The sequence below is a fragment of the Aedes aegypti genome, chromosome 1, assembly GCF_002204515.2.
Source record: "Aedes aegypti strain LVP_AGWG chromosome 1, AaegL5.0 Primary Assembly, whole genome shotgun sequence".
NCBI classification, from domain to species: domain Eukaryota; kingdom Metazoa; phylum Arthropoda; class Insecta; order Diptera; family Culicidae; genus Aedes; species Aedes aegypti.
The window spans coordinates 216,516,237-216,537,050 of record NC_035107.1 but is presented as its reverse complement, the minus strand read 5'-3'; the positions used below and the strand labels follow the sequence as shown (position 1 = coordinate 216,537,050).

The 20,814-nt window shown below is 38.0% G+C and overlaps 2 protein-coding genes across 2 annotated transcripts in view; both read right to left on the bottom strand.

Annotated features, from left to right (window-relative positions):
- The window catches only part of LOC5569229 (esterase B1), a 129,479-nt gene extending 109,521 nt beyond the window's left edge, over positions 1 to 19,958 (bottom strand). Inside the window, exons 1-2 of the mRNA XM_021857565.1 lie at positions 19,870 to 19,958; positions 4,863 to 5,124 (exon numbers count right to left, since the gene is read on the bottom strand). Of these exons, the coding sequence (XP_021713257.1) occupies positions 4,863 to 4,994 (132 nt within the window). The 5' untranslated portion in view covers positions 4,995 to 5,124; positions 19,870 to 19,958. The remainder of the gene's footprint in view (positions 1 to 4,862; positions 5,125 to 19,869) is intronic.
- LOC110681534 lies at positions 15,524 to 16,975 on the bottom strand. The gene is made up of 2 exons (XM_021857567.1): positions 16,770 to 16,975; positions 15,524 to 16,703 (listed from the first exon to the last, which is right to left on the bottom strand). Exon 2 carries the CDS (start codon positions 16,674 to 16,676, stop codon positions 15,540 to 15,542), a length of 1,137 nt encoding a protein of 378 aa, XP_021713259.1. The 5' UTR covers positions 16,677 to 16,703; positions 16,770 to 16,975; the 3' UTR covers positions 15,524 to 15,539.
- Positions 19,959 to 20,814: the final 856 nt, after the last annotated feature.

The window sequence follows — 20,814 nt, the reverse complement described above, 5'->3', positions numbered from 1 at the left end:
ACCGAATAAAATTGCGCTGTGAAGAAATGACGTCCAGGCAAAGCAGCGTAACTTATTTTCATTTTATTAATTATTTGGCAATGTTAACTAGATAAAAACAAACAGTAAAATGATCAGAAGTATCATAAATAGCTGATATGATTAAAAACTGGCAGAATAGCATTTAATTTTTCCTTCAATTAATTAATATTGTTAGAGTGTCCGGATATTGGTACCGTCCGGATTTTGATTCATCACGGTAGATTGAAAATGAATGTAAAATGACCAGTATTTTCAAAAATAAAGGAAGAGAATAAAAATCAAATGTATAATCACTTAATTTTAACTTTAAATTTTTAATATAATCAGAGTGTCCGGATAATGGTATCGTCCGGATTTTGATTCACCACGGTATTTGGGCTATTTCATGAAAACAACATCAATCAAGTGGCTGCATTTATTAGTCGTAACAAAATGAGCTCGATTTGCTGCATGTTTCATTACCTTTTGGAGCGTTTTGGGGGGTTTTGCGATGATATCGGCACAAGGGTCTGACGGGGGTTACCCATTTCGCATAAAGACGTTTCGCATAAGGACGTTCCGCATACGGACGCTTGGCATAATGGACGTTTCGCATAATGCAGTTTCATACAAGAACATGTAGCTTTTTTAAGAAGGCATATAATTCTCATTATGCCAAATGTCCGTTATGCCAAACGTCCTTATGCAAATCGTCCTTATGCGAAACGTCTTTACGCGAAATGGCCCACCCCCGCGGTCTGACTTGAGCTCAATAGTCCAAGATTTTCTAGCATACACTTTGCTTTTCAAACAGCTCCATAAACTTTAGTCAGGAGAAGTCAAATTAGGATTTCCAAATTACGTCTGTGTATACTTATTAGAGTGGTTCAAAAAATCGTTTTTGCTCCACGCCGCTCATTCGATTCTAGTTCAAATTCTGAGTGTCCTCCCAAAGTTTGAGCTCATTTGGATGAAAACTGAGACTGCACAAGTCCTTTAAAGTTTATATGGGAATAACTATGGGAAAAGCAAGCAATTCATTCAATCGGTCATTGTGTTTGCCCATGTGCTCTTGGGGATTAGAACTATGTTGATACTGTGAGATACAATAATCAGCTACAACTTTGCCGAAGACCGTTTTTAAATTGAACGCCCCACTAATTAGTTATTGATTTTAGAATGAGTTGTAAAACTATGGCTATAATTATTGGGCTGTTCTGCAGGCATCACTGGATATATGCAGTAAAACATAGTAGCCGCGTGCAATCTTTCGCGCCATGTGCAGCAATGTTGCCTGTTCAGAAGTTAAATGAGCACTGCTGGAGAATTTGTGACTGCATATAAATCAATAACTAATTACTGAGGCGTCCGATTTGAATACGGTCTTCAGCAAAGTTGTAGCTGATGAATGTATCTCACTGTATTAATGTAGCTCTAATCCGCAAGAGCACATGGGCAAACACTATGGCCGATTAAATAAGTTGGTTGTTTTTCTCATAGTAAGGCTGATACAAATTTTAAATTTCTTTTATGTCCGAGATCACTTGGAAGGTACGAGGGGGGGGGGGGATAAAATTAAATAAGGAACAAAAAAATGAAAATGAAAAAAAAGTTATTTTTAGAATTACATAAAAGAAAATTATTATTTGTATCAGCCTAATTCCCATATAAACTTAAAAGGGCTTGTGCAGTCTTAGTTTTCATCCAAATGAGCTCAAATTTTGGGAGGACAGAATTTGATTGAGAATCGAATGAGCGGTGTGGTGCAAAAACGATTTTTTGAACCACTATAATGCTTATATTCATACACTGTTCAATCCTCTATCGATCCACACCGACAGACTTGTTACAAACTTAACGTAAACGTTTTTACAACCTTTCGAACAGGTCTTGTCAGTGTGACTATTATCGGCAGCCTCATTCTTTTCGGCATCTTTCCCATAAGAGCTGCAGGCGAATCTCTTCGGCAGCTCCAAATCAGTCGCATTTTGAGACGTGTTCATTTAAATTGATGACATCTTTGACAAAATTGTATGTTCCGTCTAGAAAATCTCGTCAGCGGTAAGTTGACAGAACAAAGAATGAACTGAATGTTTTCATTGGTGTGTTTTGATAGAACAATACTGTGTATTTGGCGTTTGAAATTTGGTTGCCGATAATAGTCAATAGAATAATAATGATAATTATAATAGATTATAATGATAATGGTACCCAAGCCGTCCATTACCCTATCTGAAGGATGCTCAACAGGCAATGTTGATCGAGAAATAAAAAAAGCATTCGATAATGTTTGACATGAAGGTTTGATTGAATAATTGAAAACATTCATTTTTCAACATCGATTGAAAATAAATAAACTAATCTGCCAAATGCAGCCAAATAAACAAGAATTTAAAGAATGGGAACATTCTTTGTTTTGTCAAAAAGTAGCAACTGACATAATTAGGCAATGTTAGCAATAAAAAAACAAAAGGGAGCGATTAAAAATTGTCAGTAGTCGGTAGTTGAAACATAAGAGTACCTGCCACACGATATACGCATGCGAAAATGGCAAGTTTGGCAAAGAAAGCTCTCAGTTAATAACTGTGGAAGTGCTCATGAGAACACTAAGCTGAGTGGCCGGCTCTGTCCCAGTGGGGACGTAATGCCTAGAAGAAGAAGAAGTCTTGCCTATCAAAGAACACCTAGATTTGAAATGCTCGGCGTTAAGTCAGAGTGGACCAAGTCATATTTTGAGAAAAATCGGCTTAAAGTCTAACGCTTTGTAATTTTTAACTCGTTTAAATTTTGGTTCAATATGTCTACACATCTTTGTGTTACTTTCAAGCAATATAATGTGAAGTGATAATCATGAAAAAATCATAATCGAAACCTCTGATAGAACGATTTTTTTTATGGACTATATGTACTTAGTCCACTCTGACTGAACTAAAGACCACCGTTCGGTGAGTTAATCCACTCTGACTGAACAATTTCTAGGAAAATAACAATCATTTAATGCTTGCATGGTCAAACTGGGTGCACATCTCTAAGATAAACAGATAATCAAGACCCTTCGAAACCAGTATCGTAAATTCTTCAATAATCTATACCATCAATCCCTAAATTAGTGGCATCACGATAGTTTGAAAATTAAGGTTTTGCAGGGTCAGGGCATTAAAGACCAGAAATATGCTAATATGCGTTCAGTCAGAATGGACCAGATCTTGAAAAAATATACTGGTCCAATGAGCGGGTTCTAGGACATTCCAGACCAGGGTTGTTAACGTTAACTAACGATTAACGCCGTTTAGTTGATTCGTTGACGTTGATTGTAACGATTAACGAATCTTCCGTTGACTCTAGACACACACCATAGAACTACCATAAACTTTCTATCGGACTCTGAAATCGACTCAAAAAATGCGATAATCAATCAGTCTGCACAGAAATTGTTGAAATTTCTGACCACGCATTCAAATATGGTAAATGGTCAAAAATCAAAATCAAATCCATCGAATTAAGTAATGTTTATGATTTTCTATTGATGGATGTGTAGAAGAATCATTCGATGTCGAAAAAACTGACAAAACTCATGAAATGTTTTTCATTTCCTTGCGTTTCTCAGCGAGCTGACCATTTTCGCTTTTATGTTAATAAGCACTTGGTCCACTCTGACTGCATGGTTTTATCGATTTTTATTGATCATCCAAAGTAAATTTATTACATATCTCTCGCAGTTTACAGTATTCATCAAAGCTGATCAAAGTGAAATGGAAGTAAGGTAGTTTCGCATCTAATGAAAGAATAATCCAATTTTCCAAAGTTTTGTACTTGATCCCCTGTGACTTAACGCCGACCAAATAATACTGATGAAAAAACAAAACATAAACTTTTGTTCGTGGTATGGATTTAGTCTTTCACGTCACAAGTTGTCAAACACGAATATATATTGGCAGGGTCACTTCTCGCACGACGATTGCTCCAACCCGATCACCCCCTATAGCATCGAACAACATTCAAACGTGCTCGCCTACAGCAGGAGAGCACAGCCGAATACCCAGATCTGCCTCAGAAAGAGAAAACAAAAGATTTCAACGCCAGACGACGAACCTTGAATATTTGGCAAACGCGTGCAAAAGTCGTTCGTGGTGTTCGTTTGATTGTCATTTGTTTGTCAAACGACAACTTCATGCTCTTAGTAGAAGATAGTACAACTTGCTGCACATTTTAGTCTGTAGTGGAATTTGGGGGATAGTAATCCACTTTAAGCAATTTGTTCTCTAACTTCTAAACCTTATCAAATCCACCAATCAAGCAATTTTATGCTTCAAAAAAATTGACGCCAAAAGAATCGTTTAGGGCTTTTCGCTATTGTGTTAATATTTTTTTGCTGGCACTGGCACCCTACTGTCTTCTTCTTCTGCTTCTTGTCCTCACTGGGACAGAGCCTGCTTCTCAGTTTAGTGTTCTTATGAGCACTTCCACAGTTATTAACTGAGAGCCATTTTCGTATTCGTATCTAGTGTGGCATGTACGATAATCCTTAGGGAAGTCAAGGAATGTTCCATTACGAAACGATCCTCGACCGCCGGGAGACCTTCAGACACCTTCAGCTTGGCTTTGCTTTGTAGTCGCGGACTCTAAACACTCGGCTAAGGAAGGCCCCTGTACTGCACGAAAATCGAAAAATAGAGCGATTTCCATCAAATGTTGTACATTATTCTAAGACTTAAAAGGAACATAAAAACTCATTGTAAAATATTGGGATGGCTTATTAGCCTCTATTGCACATTTGCCACAAACTTCACTATGCAGCATTTTGCGAAACAACATTCCATGAAACAGCAAACAAATCAATATAAACACGAGTTAAAACTTACCTTCAGCTTGTTGGACAGCTGACCGGCGCTGGCCAGGGCATCACCGAACGTTGACGGTGCCAGCCCGTAGCCCGAGTGGGTTCCGATCAAGAGCAGTGATAATATTAGCAGCCTCGACGTCATTGCGGACATTTTTCCGCGTGCATCACTTGGGGGACGGTGGCTGTGGCGAATCACTTTTTTTAGCCTGCACTCGAGATCGAGATTCTTCTCAACAGCAACAGCAGCAATGGTGGAATCTGCGAGCGAACAGTACTGGATGCTGATGGAGGTGCGATTTTGGAATAGAAGATGGTATACTACGTGAGAATATACGTAACTCAAGAAACACGTTGGAGTGTAATTATAAGCTTTGAACACCACACTGTAGGACCGCGTCTGGCGGCCGGTAGAGTTGCGAACGAATTTTCACGGTTCACACTTGTTGGCATTGTGAGAGAGTCGATCGATTGCAAAAGCGCGCGCTATTCATTACATGTGTTAATCGATTTTTCACGATCACTATGGCTCTCAATTTACCATTTTTGTTTTTCGATTAGTCATCGTCAGAAATGCCCGCAGTGTCACAAAACGACGAACGTTGTGGGAACCTCACAGACAAACAGACGTTAGAATCTAACTGTTTTAAAACGTTTTTCATGGGCTCAATAGTAAATAAATATGAATGATTTATGAAAAAAGTAAGGCAATGTGAGTTATATCTCTACTTACTTAACTTAGGATATATGAATCCATTGCCATTTTCAAAATTATTATAGCGCGTCAAGTTTTTGAGATATTGGCTGTTACGCCTCTTATTCGGTTAACAAATGTCGTCCGTCAAATTCAAGAATGCACAGTTATTTTATATTTAGTGATTGCTGCATTCATTACGTTATAAAGTGTATGGCTCCGATAATAGTGTTGATGCTGAGAAGATTTTTCAAGCAATGTTGCTGCTATTTCCAAAAACGGTGAACTTTCGTGTGTGAGCCCGAGTTCAGTCAGAGGAAGTGACTATGGCTTATGGACAAGAAGTGTCATACATACAATACACAAGGCTACGAGAAACGAGAAATTTGCTGACCACTGAGAAGCTACCATTGATTATGAAAACGCAACATGCAAGCATTGCTGGGCACAGGGAAATGCAAATCCGGGAGTATAAAAACAACAAACGTTGGTACACTACATCTGGTGAGATCGTTTTAAATACTCAATATTATAGTTTTTGGTCATTTCGCGCGCACAATAAATTCATGGGAAACAGCGGGTTCCAATATAGCGGGTTTGGGGCAAAATAAATTTTCTTCTCGTTTCAGAGAGCGAGCAAAGGCGCTCAAACCAAGGCTCTAGAGCCAGGACATGAGGAAGAAATGCCTATGTCCCATCCCAGGAGAACAACAATGGAGTGGGCATTAACTTTCTTAGCAACGCCACTCCCAACGATTTTACCTCTAACCCTGAATTAAAACGGTTGGTACGGTTGTCCCCGTTTCTTCTTTCTTGAATTGAAATTTTTTTGTCTATTTGTTTATTCATGCGTGAATAACCTAGTCGTCATGATTTTTTCAATTGCCTTCAACCCCAAAGTCTGCACAGTGGGCCTGGCCATTTTAATATTTGTATCATATCGCCGATATTCTGCAAATATTAATACCGTAATCCGGGGTAACATTGATCATTTTTTTTAGTTTTTCTTAAATGTTTTATTTCACAATACAAATGTTACAAGTTTCATATTTTTAAAACAAGTACTGGCACCCACCACTCCTAACTATGTACTTTATTTTGTTTTTCGAAAGATTTAAACATGTTTAAATAAATGTTTTAAGTGATTTTTTGATTCAGCTGATATGGGGTAACATTGATCACCCAAGTAAACAACGTTCGCTAATATTGGAAATGTCGTTACTTACTAAAATCAGGGCCCCTGAAGCCGAATATGAAGACCAAACTCTTACAAGTCATTTACTTTTTGAGTTATTTCAAAATGAAAAACATCTTGAACCGCGGAATACGCCTAAAAGTAGGCAATTTCCTCAGGAAATTCTACATTCGTAATAGTAATTAGTTAATGTTGCCTAATTGAATAAACTTATGAAAGATTTGACAACGGAATCGTTTTCGGCGATGCCATCTTCAGTAAGAACCGCATTTTCCTTGATCACATCGTCTGCAGAACTCATGTGAGACATGAATTTTCGGTAGTGTCAGTGAAAATGATAGAAATCATTGTTCAAAAAAGTTGACAAATTTGCGCATCAACTAAACGCAATTTTGGCTAAAACCCTAAATTATCATTTGCTTATTAATATACGAAAGAGAAGCACCATTCATGGTTCGAAAATGTTTCATCAATAAATCTTTATTTGAACGTTTAACAAGATGAGTCATCCCGATCAATGTTACCCCGCTGATCAATGTTACCCCGGATTACGGTACTGACAAGAAAATATCTTAAATAATTAAGGTATTTCCAGGATGCTTTTCAATATTGGCTGTGCAAGCGCTTAGATTAGATTAGATTATTGGCTGTTACGCCTCTTATTCTTCCATGGCACGCTACATGAAGAATAGTATTTTACGGAACAAGTTGCAGAATGATGATTTTTACAGCACGAGTCGTAAATTTATCCTACGAGGCTTGCCGAGTAGGATAATTACGACGAGTGCTGTAAAAATCGAGTTCTGCAACGAGTTACGTACAACATTTTTTGCAATTACGTAGAAGACCACTTGAGGGTATCAGAAATTATATCGGAATGCATTCACCACTATTTTACAATTTCTGAGAAATTGTTGTGTTATGATTCATTACGCAACTCAAAACAGTTGCGTAATGAGAAAGCGTTGCGTAATGAATCATTACAGCACTGGTTTTAGTTAGGTAATGACTATTCCCGCACTGCATACTTCAGTGCAGGAAAGTAGGCCGTTTCATGACAGATTGGCGTGATGAAAAACAGCCTATTACGATGAGAAATTGCAAAAAACAAATTTTGAAACGAATATTTTATCAATTGGATTACTAGCATGTTTACAGATAGATAAAACACTTCAAAGCTGATCTTGAGTGGTACAAAAGGTGGTCGTAGAAGATCTTTTGTGAAACTTAGAAGAAAGGGGTTTCGAGATTGTGAAAATCTCACAATGTGAGAGGAAATTTTGACAATATCATTTCAGAAATAATTTAACAGGCTTTAAATTGTATTCATTCCTGGTGTATGCAAGAGGGCCTTCAAAAGTAGTAATTGTTGCTTTCATAAGGAAAAAAAAGCTTATCTTGAAAGCCTTTAAGCTTGAATGAGTACAAATGCATCTAAGTGAACAGGTCCAATACTTGGGAGTTATCTTGGATGCTAAGCTGACTTGTGATTGCTAAAGCAATCAGTTAGTGGATACAAGTAACTGGCAATGAAGAAGCCTGCAAGTGGTAGTTGAAATACGCTTGTCTGTCAAAGGATAGCATTTAGGGCGGATTTAAAAGGTACAAGGTACTCCAATATACTTTTTTAAGTTTCTCTATTGAGATTCTGTTTTTATTTATTTATGGCATATATGTAAAATGTTCGTGAGAAATCGTGGCGTTACCTGTAAGAAAAATAGATAAAAATAGATTGCTTCTAGATTGAACGATGATGTATTGCTTTGATTTGAATTGAATTGATGTCATCGGCGACGCTAATGCGCAGATTGGAAAAGAGGACTTCTTCCGCCCTAGCATTAGTATAGAGTCAACCTCAGCAAACTGTGGGAGTAGTTACACAATTTCTATGAAAATATGGTCCACCCTAATTTTCAATAAAACCAAACAAAGGGCTCAACTAATACAAACAACTTTGTAGAAGACCGTTTTTGTCTAATGTTTCATTATAAAACTCAAAATGCATCTTTCCGCGTAAAACTGATTCCTGGACCACAGTGCAGTGTATGCTAAGGACATCTCAAATACAGCATTGCTTATCTTGTCTGGTATATTACAGATTTTTGAGACTACATTTTACAGAAATGGGGGGTCCCTAGCCTCTAGGTTACGCTTTCGCGGAAAGTCATGGATTCGATTCCCAACCCCCCCCCCCCACACACACAAAAAACTCCGTACAGCCACCAGAAGACGCCGCATATGGATTGGAGCAACGGCCAGCGTTGCCAACCTTCCAGATTTGTCTGGAATACATAATCCAGATTTTTAAGGCACCATTTTACAAAAACCTGGAAGATCCAGATAAAATTTGTGACGAATTTGTAAGGTTTTGTAAATAATTAGTAAGGTTTCCCATGTACAACATTAGAGATCCAAACTTTTCCAGACAAATTTTCACAATCTCCCAGATTTTTAAAAATTGACTTGGCATCCCTGGCAACGGCAGCACTCTCCTCCACCTGCTCGGTATGAGAGAAATAGCAATAAGAACTAGGATATTAATAGATTCTGTATATGATACTCGGCATAGTAGTGGCCAACTGCCAGAGTGCCTAATCAATAAAAGTAAGGGAAATAAAATTACAGAAATCTGGAAGATCAAGATAAAAATTTGCAGTGAAATTGTAAGGTTCTCCATATTCGATCTATGAAATAAAAAATAACCTGGCATCTCTGCTCAAAAGATTGCAGAATTCATAAGTTGAAAAGTCTTGCTAAAATTTCTTGAAATTTTCAATATAAATTCGTTGAACATTTTCTGAAATTTATTTTAACTTTTACTTACAAAATTTATGCAGTTAGACTTCAAGCGCTCATCTTTTCTGAGCTTTAATAGCCGCTAAAATATTTTACACATAAATCTGATGTTTGACGCTCGATTTGATATTCTAAAGGAGAAGGCTAGGAGTTTTCATCTTTTAGATTAATTTTACTGAGCATTACACTTAAAGCTTCCTCAATCCCGCTTCCTTTTCTGCTTACCAGGAACAACTATACTTTGGGAAAGAAAGATTCTTATGGAGTCCTAGATAAAATTGACACAGAATTCTGATTTTTACTTCTGGAATCCAGGGCAAAATGTTTTATAATAACTGACAATCATTTATCTTCACGATAATTATGGAATATGAAGGAATAATTGAAACAAACAAAAAATACAACTAACAAAACAGAGCTAAAACATTTCACTAAAATTTCAAACTTATTGTCTAATGTATCAAGCAGTTTCTGCAGGTTTGTTTGTATAAACACGCATCTAAATTTTGAAATTTCATCTAAAAATCTATAATATCTGATAATATTATCAAATTGTGGTTAAACCTTTTAAAGAGTCCCAGACGACCGAACTGCGGGCTGGAAGTGGAAGAAAATCGAAGACAGCTGACCCTGTGAAGGCCCGGAAGGTGTTGGAATATTTTAAGCGTAATCCGAACCTTTCGATTCGCGACGCGGCTCTGAAGGCGAAGTGTTCCGTCTGGTTCGTTCAGCAAACCATGAAACGAGCTAAGCGTCGTGTATTCAAGGTCCGGAAGGTACCAAACCGGCGTGATCAACAAAACACGACGGCCAAATCCCGCGTAAGGAAGCTGTATCGAGAGTGGTTAACGAAACCGAAGTGTGTGGTTATGGATGACGAAACCTACATCGAGGCAGACGCACAGCAGATACCGGGGCTGGAGTTCTACGTTGCAAAAATCACGGTTTGATGTTCTGGAAGACATAAGGGGGAAAAAATGAACAAATTCGCCAAAAAATACTAGTTCTGGCAGGCCATATGCCAATGTGGTAAACTGAGTAAACCGTACATTACAACGAGTATCATCAACAGCGAAATTTACCGCACTGAGTGCCTCCAGAAGCGTCTGTTGCCCTTCCTGCGGTCTCACGGAGGCGAGACATTATTTTGGCCGGATCTGGCATCATGCCATTACGCGCGATCGACGTTGGATTGGTACAGAGATAATAACGTTGTTTTTGTACTAAAAACCGCCAACTCGTCCAAGGTGTTTAAAAACGAGCTGGAATTGAAGAAAGTACGGAGGAAAGTGACCAAAACGGATGGCTCCAACATTGCACAGGGTGTAATGAGGGGTCTTAAGGGAAAGGTGCGGGCCTTCAGCGAAGGAAAGGACATTGAATAAAGTGCCGAAACATAATTCGTATGTATTAGTTCATTCCCTGAAAGATTCAAGAAAATCCGATTTAAAATAAATTTTTGGCGAACACCTTTGCATTTTTTTTTTCGAGTAAAGGAATCAAATTTTCAGCATAAACGGATATTTGGTTCTCTAGATTCGTGATCTGTAAAATTCGAAGTTTGGCTTCAATGCATCTTCAACTTGAGGGCACTTAACGTTCAGAACGACTGCAATCGATTAGCTCAGGATCGTGCCCAGTGGAGGAGAATGATTCATTCGGCGTAGATTCAGCGTAGCAGATTGTAGCTTATCAACAAAGTAAACTCATATAAATTATCATTAAAACTTGTCTGGGAATGCATTCTTTCATTGCGAAGGGTGTGCCAAGAGAACTCGGTAAATTTGTGTTTGGTTTGAGGATTCCCGGGAATTTCCATTTAATTGAAAGGTTAACCATCTCTAATCAAACAAAAACTATCGCACAATTCACTTCTCACATTTCATCATTAGATATACAAAACACTCATAAGACCGGTAGTCCTCTACGGGCATGAGACGTGGACTATGCTCGAGGAGGACTTGTAAACTCTTAGGGTTTTCGAAAGCCGAGTGCTTATGACGATCTTCGGCAGCGTGCAGGAGAACGGCGTGTGGCGGCGGAGGATGAACCACGAACTCGCTCAACTTTACGACGAACCCAGTATCGTGAAGGTAGCTAAAGCTGGAGGGATACGCTGGGCAGGGCATGTTGCAAGAATGCCGGACCACAACCCTGTAAAAATGGTGTTCGCTACGAATCCGGTCGGAACAAAGAGGCGTGGGACGCAACGAGCTAGATGGATTGACCAGGTGCACCGGAGAGCGTTGGTCGCAGTCGAGGATGGAGAGAAGCGGCCATGAACCGAGTGAATTGGCGAAATACTGTTGGCGAGGTTTTATCAAGATAATTGATGTAAAACTAAATAAATAAAAAATATAATCTCATCAAGAGCTCAACAAGCTCTCTTTACTCACACTCTAGCCGAGTAACTGGACACTGTCCGAGTAGATATACCATGCCCACACAGTTACGGATCACCCACAGTGATGGATCACTTTGGCGTTCAACATCGGATAACTCGCTCAAAATATAAACGTTGACGTAAAACATATTTTTCCCATATTATACTATTTGTCTTCTACCATTTGTAATGTTAAGCACAACATTCAACCGCTAAATGACGGTGTATTTGACAAATGTTTAGTTGGTACCGTACAGCTATCATAATATGGTCGTTTTCTGTAAGAAGTGCCGTCAGCATTCATAAGCTCCCACAGGTGGTAAAATTCAAATGTTATACTATAAAACATGCTCGTTCGCTTGGATTTAGTATGAATTCATCTTTCAAAAACATTTTTCTTTGTTGATTCTAAATACCGAATATTAGCACTTCTAACTAGTGATCCATAATACGGACCAGGAAATGATTGTTTACCCGGTTATGGATCACTTCCAAAGAATGTAGCTTTCTGCATTTTAAGCATTGGATTCGACATTTTCAGACAATAGCACTAAGGATAAAACTAATAAACCATCATGGTTTGTAAATTTCATTTTTTTCAGCAGACAAAAATGGGTGGAAAACTTGGTGTGGAGCGAAAACAGTCCATGTCTCAGTTACTCCAACACAGTATCCCAAAAAAATGTCATTTTACCCTTGTTTCCAGCTCTAACACTGCTATTTTTTGCAGAAATATGTGACACATTGTTAACTTTCGCCAAATCATGCAATACAGATGCATTGAGTTGAAAATCTTTTGATTTTGCGCACTGATCCATAATATGAAAATTGATCCATAATATGGTTTTCAGAAGCCGATACAATTTTTAATTTTTATGCAATTCTATGTAACTATTACACTCAAAACAGTTTACTAACCGAGGTTCCAACTTGAAACGATTCAATTCGTGTTTTTGAATTACAATTTTATGTTTTCCATGCCGTTCTATTGAATTTTATAGGTTGGACTCCACACTATTTGATCCATAACTGTGGGGTCATGGTATATCGAAAAATATTGGACAGGTGCAGAATGATAACTGTCGTTTCTGTGACATGGAAGGGGAAATCTCGATACATCTGCTCTGTAGTGCTTTATACAAGCACAGATCCAAATTTACAAACGGAGAATAATTCCGAAATGGGCGAAATTTGGACTACAAGTCCCCAAAAGGTTGTGGGTTTTATAAACTCTATTTTGGCTGACTGTGAAAAGACTCGTCAAAGTGCTTGTGCCGCTCATTTGATTCACGGTGACCAGTTTTCAGTTCTTTTCTATTAATTAAATAGTAAATAGGGACATGTAACAAACGTTTAATCTAGTGGAAGCCAACAAAAAAATGAGTCATTCCATTCGCGTGTCCGTTTGTGACAAACTTGGTGCTAAATGGTAAGTGGCAATTAAAATGGTAAATGTTTATTTCACTTTCTAAATTGGATCTCATATTTCGTTTGATACTTGTTTTATACGTTTATTTTCAGATGTAAAGATGGATTCGGCTTTTGATGACACTTTACTTCATACAGGATTGAAGTTCAAGATTATGGCTCTGTTCGGGTTTGTTGCCATGTGATCCTCCAGTTTTAAGTTTGATTTGTAACGTTTAGTGAAAATGAAAAAAAAGGTTTTGTACCACTTCGAGAAGGGGTTTTATTCCTCATTCATTTTTTTAAGTTGAAATAAATAATAATAATAATAATGATAATAATAACAATAATAATGAAATTTCTGTTACCGAGTTATAATACATGTTGACAAGTATTCCGTTCAAACATGATCAGAGGATGTTTGTGAGGGATGTATCAAAAGCAAAAAGTTTGACGGATTTATTTTAAACAAAAATGTTTGAATACCGCTACGAAATAAGGGCATTGCATATCTCTAGTCGATTAAATTATACATGGAAATATCTGAATATATCTACAGTCACCTCTCCACATCTCTATATCGAAGGACCATCGAGATAGGGAGAGATCGAGACATAGAACAAATTTTTAACGAATACTAGATTGAAAATCACTCTGTTACCAAGAAAATTAAAAACGAACAGATGTCATTTCTTCTTCACAAATTGTTTTGAATCTCTTAAGGCGAAGTAGGCCGTCATTGATTGTATCAGCATACTTTATGCATGTTAGCGCTTACAGTGATACTTTTTCAAGCCAATATAAACTGTCAAGACTGAGTTTTATCACTTTGATATTGCTTCTTGCATTCGTTATTAGATTATTCGACATTTTTTCAAATCTGTCAAAAAGATTCCCACTTATGACTGACAGTTTTATTGACAGTTGATTTGTGTGAATAACAATAACATCGAGTGTTGATATTATCACGTTAGTTTCTATTTGTTTGAATATTTGTTAACCTAAAGCTTTGTTTTATAAACTAACTACTTCTTTTACCACAGCAAGGAATGGCAGCAATAATGCAGGCTGTGAAACAACGCCACGCATCATCCTGCACGGTATATCACGCACTATATGGATATTATTTCTTAGGTCTCTCGAGAGCCAAGCTCGCTTTTATCTATGGGAAGCACCGGTCAACCATAAGCAACTGGATTACCACGTATGAGCAACAAGGATCGTACGGAAGAATTCAGAATAAAACCACCACTCGAAAATTTGGTATAGAAAAACGTCGCTGGCTCGTCGATCTATATAAACAAAAACCACTACTTTATCTGCATGAAGCTGGAAAACTATTCGAAGATCATTTCCGGATGAAGATATCAGCCTCATCCATCTGCCGCATACTCCACAGTGAAGGGTTGACATGGAAGTGTCTTGAAAGACGAGCAATACAAGTTAGGCAAGATGATGTATACAGATTCTTCATGGAGCTGAACTCATTACCATGGGATTACTCGAACCTACTGTTTTTAGATGAAGTCTCTTTTGACAACCGAGGAATGCTTCGTAATAGAGGTTATGCAGAGAAGGGTAAAAGACTAATCTGTCGTGGAGAGTTTGTTCGTAAACCACGAGTGTCCTGTCTATGCATGATTGGTCAAGGTGGTATGTTGGAATGCAGCTACACAGAAGGAACATTTACCAGATTGAATTTCTTCCATCATATTCGCCAGTTTGCGCTCCAAAGCGATAAAGTTGAAACATATCCTGGCATACACTCAATTTGGATTCTAGATGGTGCACGGATCCATTGCGACGCGAGCATCATTTCTTACCTGAGATCGTTGGGTATTTACCCGATTTTTTTACCTGCATATACTCCCTTTTACAACCCAATCGAGATCGTTTTCGGAACCATAAAAAGAAGAGCTCAGCAAGACTGCAAAGAAAATGATACTCGTGATTTGAAACTGTTTATTTCTGAAATCATGACTAGTTTCTACTCATACAAAATGGATCGATTGTTTCGAAAATGTGGTTACATAAACGGGGGGAAGTTTGACCCAACTGTTGCTTCTCCGGAAAACATAATCGATCTAGGTTTCGAAGAAAATTCACACAAACGAAAAACAGTTTGATTAGGTTAAAATCAATCATTCATTGTTTTATTTCATTAAAATACATAATTCTTGTCCTTGTTCATAAAACTTAATAAAGCACATACAAACCCAAATTTTTACATGTGATCCATATCCTCCATGTCAATGATTTTTGACTTCAACTCCTGTCCCAGATCGTCTTCCTGAACCTTCACTGCCGTCTCCATGGCATTGATCATTGAATCACTCAGCCTGTCTCGTAATTCCAACGCCTCTAGACGAATCTTGAACATTTTCAGTGAGGCGTTCAAGCTTTCCACATTCGATTCGACTACGTCGAAAACTTGCCGCAATGCAACGACCTCTTCGTGATAACTATTATTCACGCTGTGTGCTACTGATAGTTCTCTTCGAATAGCATTGACATGCAATCCTTCCTTCACACGGAACAGATGTGCAAGATGCTGCGGAGGGTGATCCTTGAGTGATTCTCTCAGGTGGGCAGGACCATTTAGTATGGAGTTAGCCCAAAATGACCATGCCATACCGTGGGCATCCAAATGTTTACCGTGTACTGACCTGAGCTCATCCGCCAGCCCGATTACAGCTTGTGTTGTAGCAGCACCCGAACGATCCCGTTCAGATGGGTCGATTAGGTTCTCCTTCACCGAGCTCCAGACTGTACGATTACTCACAGACAATGAGTACACGTGCAAAAGAACTGTTATTTCCTTGTTTCTCCAACTTTGTAATAGGTTGCTGCTTTCGGTGAGCTTCTCCAGAACGTAGTGTCGACGGCCCGATTGAAACAACACAAACTTGCCAAATTCCTTCTCAGAGGAAGATTCATTTTCCGCCCACACTGGGGAGGTTGTCCCGTCCGCTTTCACATCAAAGATAACCTCTCTATTCAAGTGCTCCTTGGCCAAGTTCCATACCTTACGAATGAAGCTTGTAGTACTATGGGCAGTAACTTGCCAGCGTGCAATATACGATCCGGAAGATTGACCTTTGAATTGCCGTTTATATGCTAACAGGACACAACTGAAAAGATCCTTCTCGACATGAATGGAGCATTCGCCATCCTCGGAAATACTGCTCTGTCCGTTTTCACGTGAATGGATAGCGGCACTCGAGTTTTCCAATTCATCCAATGTTTTGTCCAGAGGATCCTCCGGCAGCTGCGTACTCCATGCATCCGGCAACTCAAAATCATCCAGATATTCTGCTGCTGGTGCATCCGCATCGCTATCTGTTTCGGTTCCCTCGTTCATGCTGCCCGACCGAAAACGCTTTCTTTCCTATTCAACCAAAATTTAGTCATTATAGTTTGTGTTTAACTCGTTCGTTCTATTTGTAATACTTACAGAGGGATTAGAAAAGCAGTAAAATATAAATTTTCGAAAATGAACTTGAATCAGATCCGAAACACAGTCGGGAAAATACCGATACACAGAACAAAACAAAACAAACAAATGTCAAAAATGTGGTTACAGTGGAGTCTACAAAAATCGACCCATAAGGTAGCACTTGCATTTTGCGATTATCATTTACTATCAATTTTTATGATTGATAGTAGATATGTTTGCGCTACATTGCTATATTTAAAGAAAACGATAAATGAAAACAGTAAAACACATCAATTGAAGCAAAATTTTCAAACAACGAGAATATATACCTCTGTTTATTGTTATATGGCAAATCGCGCTAAATGTGGACTTGACTGTTGACTGGCGAGAACATATTTTGGTGTGACAAAATTTTTTGAGCAGGGGTCTAATACGGTGGAAAATTTGCAATATTGCAAGCAGCAAAGTCATCATTGCTGCTAAAACGAATGACGGGCTACTTAGCCTTAAATCTAGAATAGTTTCCTTTGATAATTGGCATGTCCACACATGGAGAGAAAATTGAGAACGAAAATCACATCGAGATAGGGAGATATTGACATAAGGAGGATATCGAGATATGGAGAGTGAAAATGTATGCAGGATGAAGGGACCGAATAAATCATCGACATAGGGAGAGATATCGAGATGTAGAACATCGAGATGTGGAGAGTCGTCTGTAATACATGAAACCCATAAATAATTCTAAATCAAGAAAATGCTCCTCACCAAAAGACTCAAAGTCAATTCAAACATTTACTGGAAGTACTAAAAAAATAAGCGACGAACTCTCAAAGAGAATAAAAAATCATACAACAGATTGTTTGTAGGCAACAAGTAAAAAGTCGATATTTTTCTATTAATAATCATTTTTAATAACAAAGTTAAATATTTATATTTAACATGTTCTGGCTCAAAATATACCATATACTTTGGATTGATGTAAAAACAGTTCGTAACTCTTCCATTAATAAGTTTCATAAAAAAATCCTTAGTAGCGTTATCTATAAAAAATCGTCCATAAATTAGGTCACGTAAAATTTAATAAAAAGAGGGATATCTTCAAACTAGTTTTAGCATCTAAATTTTTAACTGTTTTGAGTAAAATTTGTAAATCATGCTCAAATAACTTTGTTCAGCGTAACTGTAGTTTAAGGATGAAAGATCCAGCTATGATCAATCGCTTCTGCAACCTTAAAAATGCCCATGATTCACAAAAAATGTATAAAACTTGTTGAATAAATTAAACGATCAATCTTTGCTGAAAAAATAATTAATGTCACTGGTGTAACCGAGTTGATTATCAGATTCTGCAATTTCCTCCTAAAGGACCGGATTTCATCTAGGCCTGAGAGCCACTTTGCAACATACCCGGATAAAAAATACAATACAAAAACAATATAACGTATTGAAACAGTACCATTCAATATATTGGAAATACAATACAGTGTTTTGTGAAATGACAATACAATTACAGTACAATATATTGTTTTCAACAGTTCACTGTATGGTATATGAGATTTTTGCAATATAATGTATGGGTGGTTAAGTATCGTAACAATACAAATATAGATATTTTCTCATACAAATATTTTGAAAACACAATATGATATATTGTTCATGTATTGTCTTGATAAGCAATTCGTGTATTGTTGTACAATACAAAAACAATTCAACAAACTGTATCATGGTTGCATGTCAGCTAATGTCAAGTGACTTCTAAAAATCTACTTATTTTGACTTTTTAAATATTTTCCACCCAACATTTCTTGCTTTTTGAACTTGTTTTGTTTATTTCTTTCAGCAAAGCTACATAGAAAAAAGCAACAGTTGTTTTACGCGAAAATAGGAATTTGACCTAAATTGTAAGGTATAAAACCAATTAAAAACAATACAATGTTATGTTACAACATATTATATTGTTTTTGAATTGTATATCCAAACATGAATAATATTGCTTCGACATTCAATTACAATACACTGTATTGTATCCAATACGTTATATTGTACATTAATGGTTTATTCCATTCACTGAATGATACGTTTTTATCCGGGTAACTTCCACCCTTCTCTTGCGCGTGCAAATACGCATGAAGTTGTGATAAATTTTAACATCACATCATCCTCCGTCGCACGCTCAAAGGCTCAACCGCAAACCATGATTGATATCCAAACAAATTATTGATCAACACAAAACACTTTCGCTATCATCGCCATCGCCGTGACAATGAATCATCTTCATTCAAATCCGTTTCACGACTTTCATTGGGTCAGACCTGCGAATCAAACATCTCCCATTAAATTTTCGTCTTTGGTTCAGTCAGCTGTTTCTCTCTGTACGAATCGGTCAGTCGAATCTTATCGAGGCGAGCATTTCTTCGTTTTCTTCGAATCTTTTTTTTTCGCATCTCAGTTTGCTTGTTTACTTGTGTTCATATTTTTGTTGTATATACAAACAAGCTCAGACCGCTATTACTTAATCCTCGGTGAAGCACTACTACGCTATTAACACAATTTTCCGCTGTCGTTCTCTCTCTCTGGCTCTTTTTCTTCACCGGCCGCCAGAGTGGTCCTCGCTTGATGGCAATGTGCGTGTTTTGGCTTGTCGTTTTCTTCGGGGCCACCTTTTCCAATAAAATGCAACACTGCCTCACTATTAGTACCAATCAGTTTTAAAGGGTAGGGTAGCACTTTTTTCGATCCACTCTTCGAAAAAGTCCTAATTGGGCGTTCAAAACTCAAGCTACCAATCCATTTTTCCTCTTCTTTGGCTGTTAGGTTTGGTCTTCTTTAAGGCGCTCGCACTGGGTCATTGCATACTATAGGTACCGAGCATAGCACTAATTCAATCTCTCACGGTTCAAGCGAAAGTGCCAATTATGCCACAACAATTTTAGGTTGCAAAACTGCCCAACTACCAAGACCGTTGGCGGTAGAAACAATTTAACCAAGGAAAATCTATTAATATGGTTTTAACTGTTTCCATCCCACCCAACACATATATTGCATATCAATCATAAAAAAGAAATATTTCAAGATCACTGGTCACACATACACCCAGCCCATCGAAGAGACGTACCCGAAAGATGAAAGCACCACCGAATTGGCTCGAAAACAATCCGAAAAACGAAAGAAAAACGACCGTCGCGGCTCGCGGTTCGCGTGAAACTGAATTGCTTTATCGGATGCAGATGCTTAGTATACCGCATACCTATAACTGAATAGTAGATAGTAAGTGCTCGCAGCTGCCCAAGCAGAGAACACCCAGAGTAGCGTATACTGACGGCTTCTGACTCTAGCCAGCCAGCATGTGGTGCTCTAACGCTCTCCAGGTCTGAATTGTTTTCTAAGAGCGGAGAGAAGAAAGCGCGCGCAAACTGCCAAACCACGTGTCTAGCCTTCGAAACGCGCGCGCAAGGCAAATAAGCTAGGACGATCCTTCTTTTGAGCATCTCTCGTCCGTACTCCTGACGTTACAGAGGATAGGCAAAACGAATGAGATAGGAAAAGTTTTGTCTAAATTCAAATGCTTATAAGGCCGGAACAAGTATGAAATTTTACTTCTGTCACCACCACCCCTCCCAAAAAGTTTGAATGGGGAAATAAAAATGTCTTATTTTTAGTGTTGGTTTTCCTTATTTTTCATGTTTAAACCAGTTTTGTAATTCGTCTTTCATTATATTGTATTTGATAATAGGTATTATTGGATCATACGTTTGAATTTTCCTACGTCTGTTTGTCGATGCTAATGAATGTAGGGTTTTTCTTTTACATTTTTGGTTTAGAATAATATTAGCGTATTTCACTGTAACAGTGTAGCCTCATAGCCTTTTAAAATAACATATTTTAGTGACTTTCACGAATAAGGAAGCACGGAAGGAGGCGCTTTGAGCTGGATTGCTTCGGACCACTTCTAAGGCTTCGCTACGCGAGCGGTTACAGTGTTCTCTATAGATTGAATTATCGTTGTCATTAGAAGAGTTGGAAAGCGGGCTTTGTTTTACGGTCTTTCACTTGTGCTTCA

What these genes read in the sequence shown, in the direction of transcription:
- LOC110681534 (XM_021857567.1), bottom strand. Translation starts at nt 16,676, where the DNA reads ATGAACGAGGGAACCGAAACAGATAGCGATGCGGATGCACCAGCAGCA.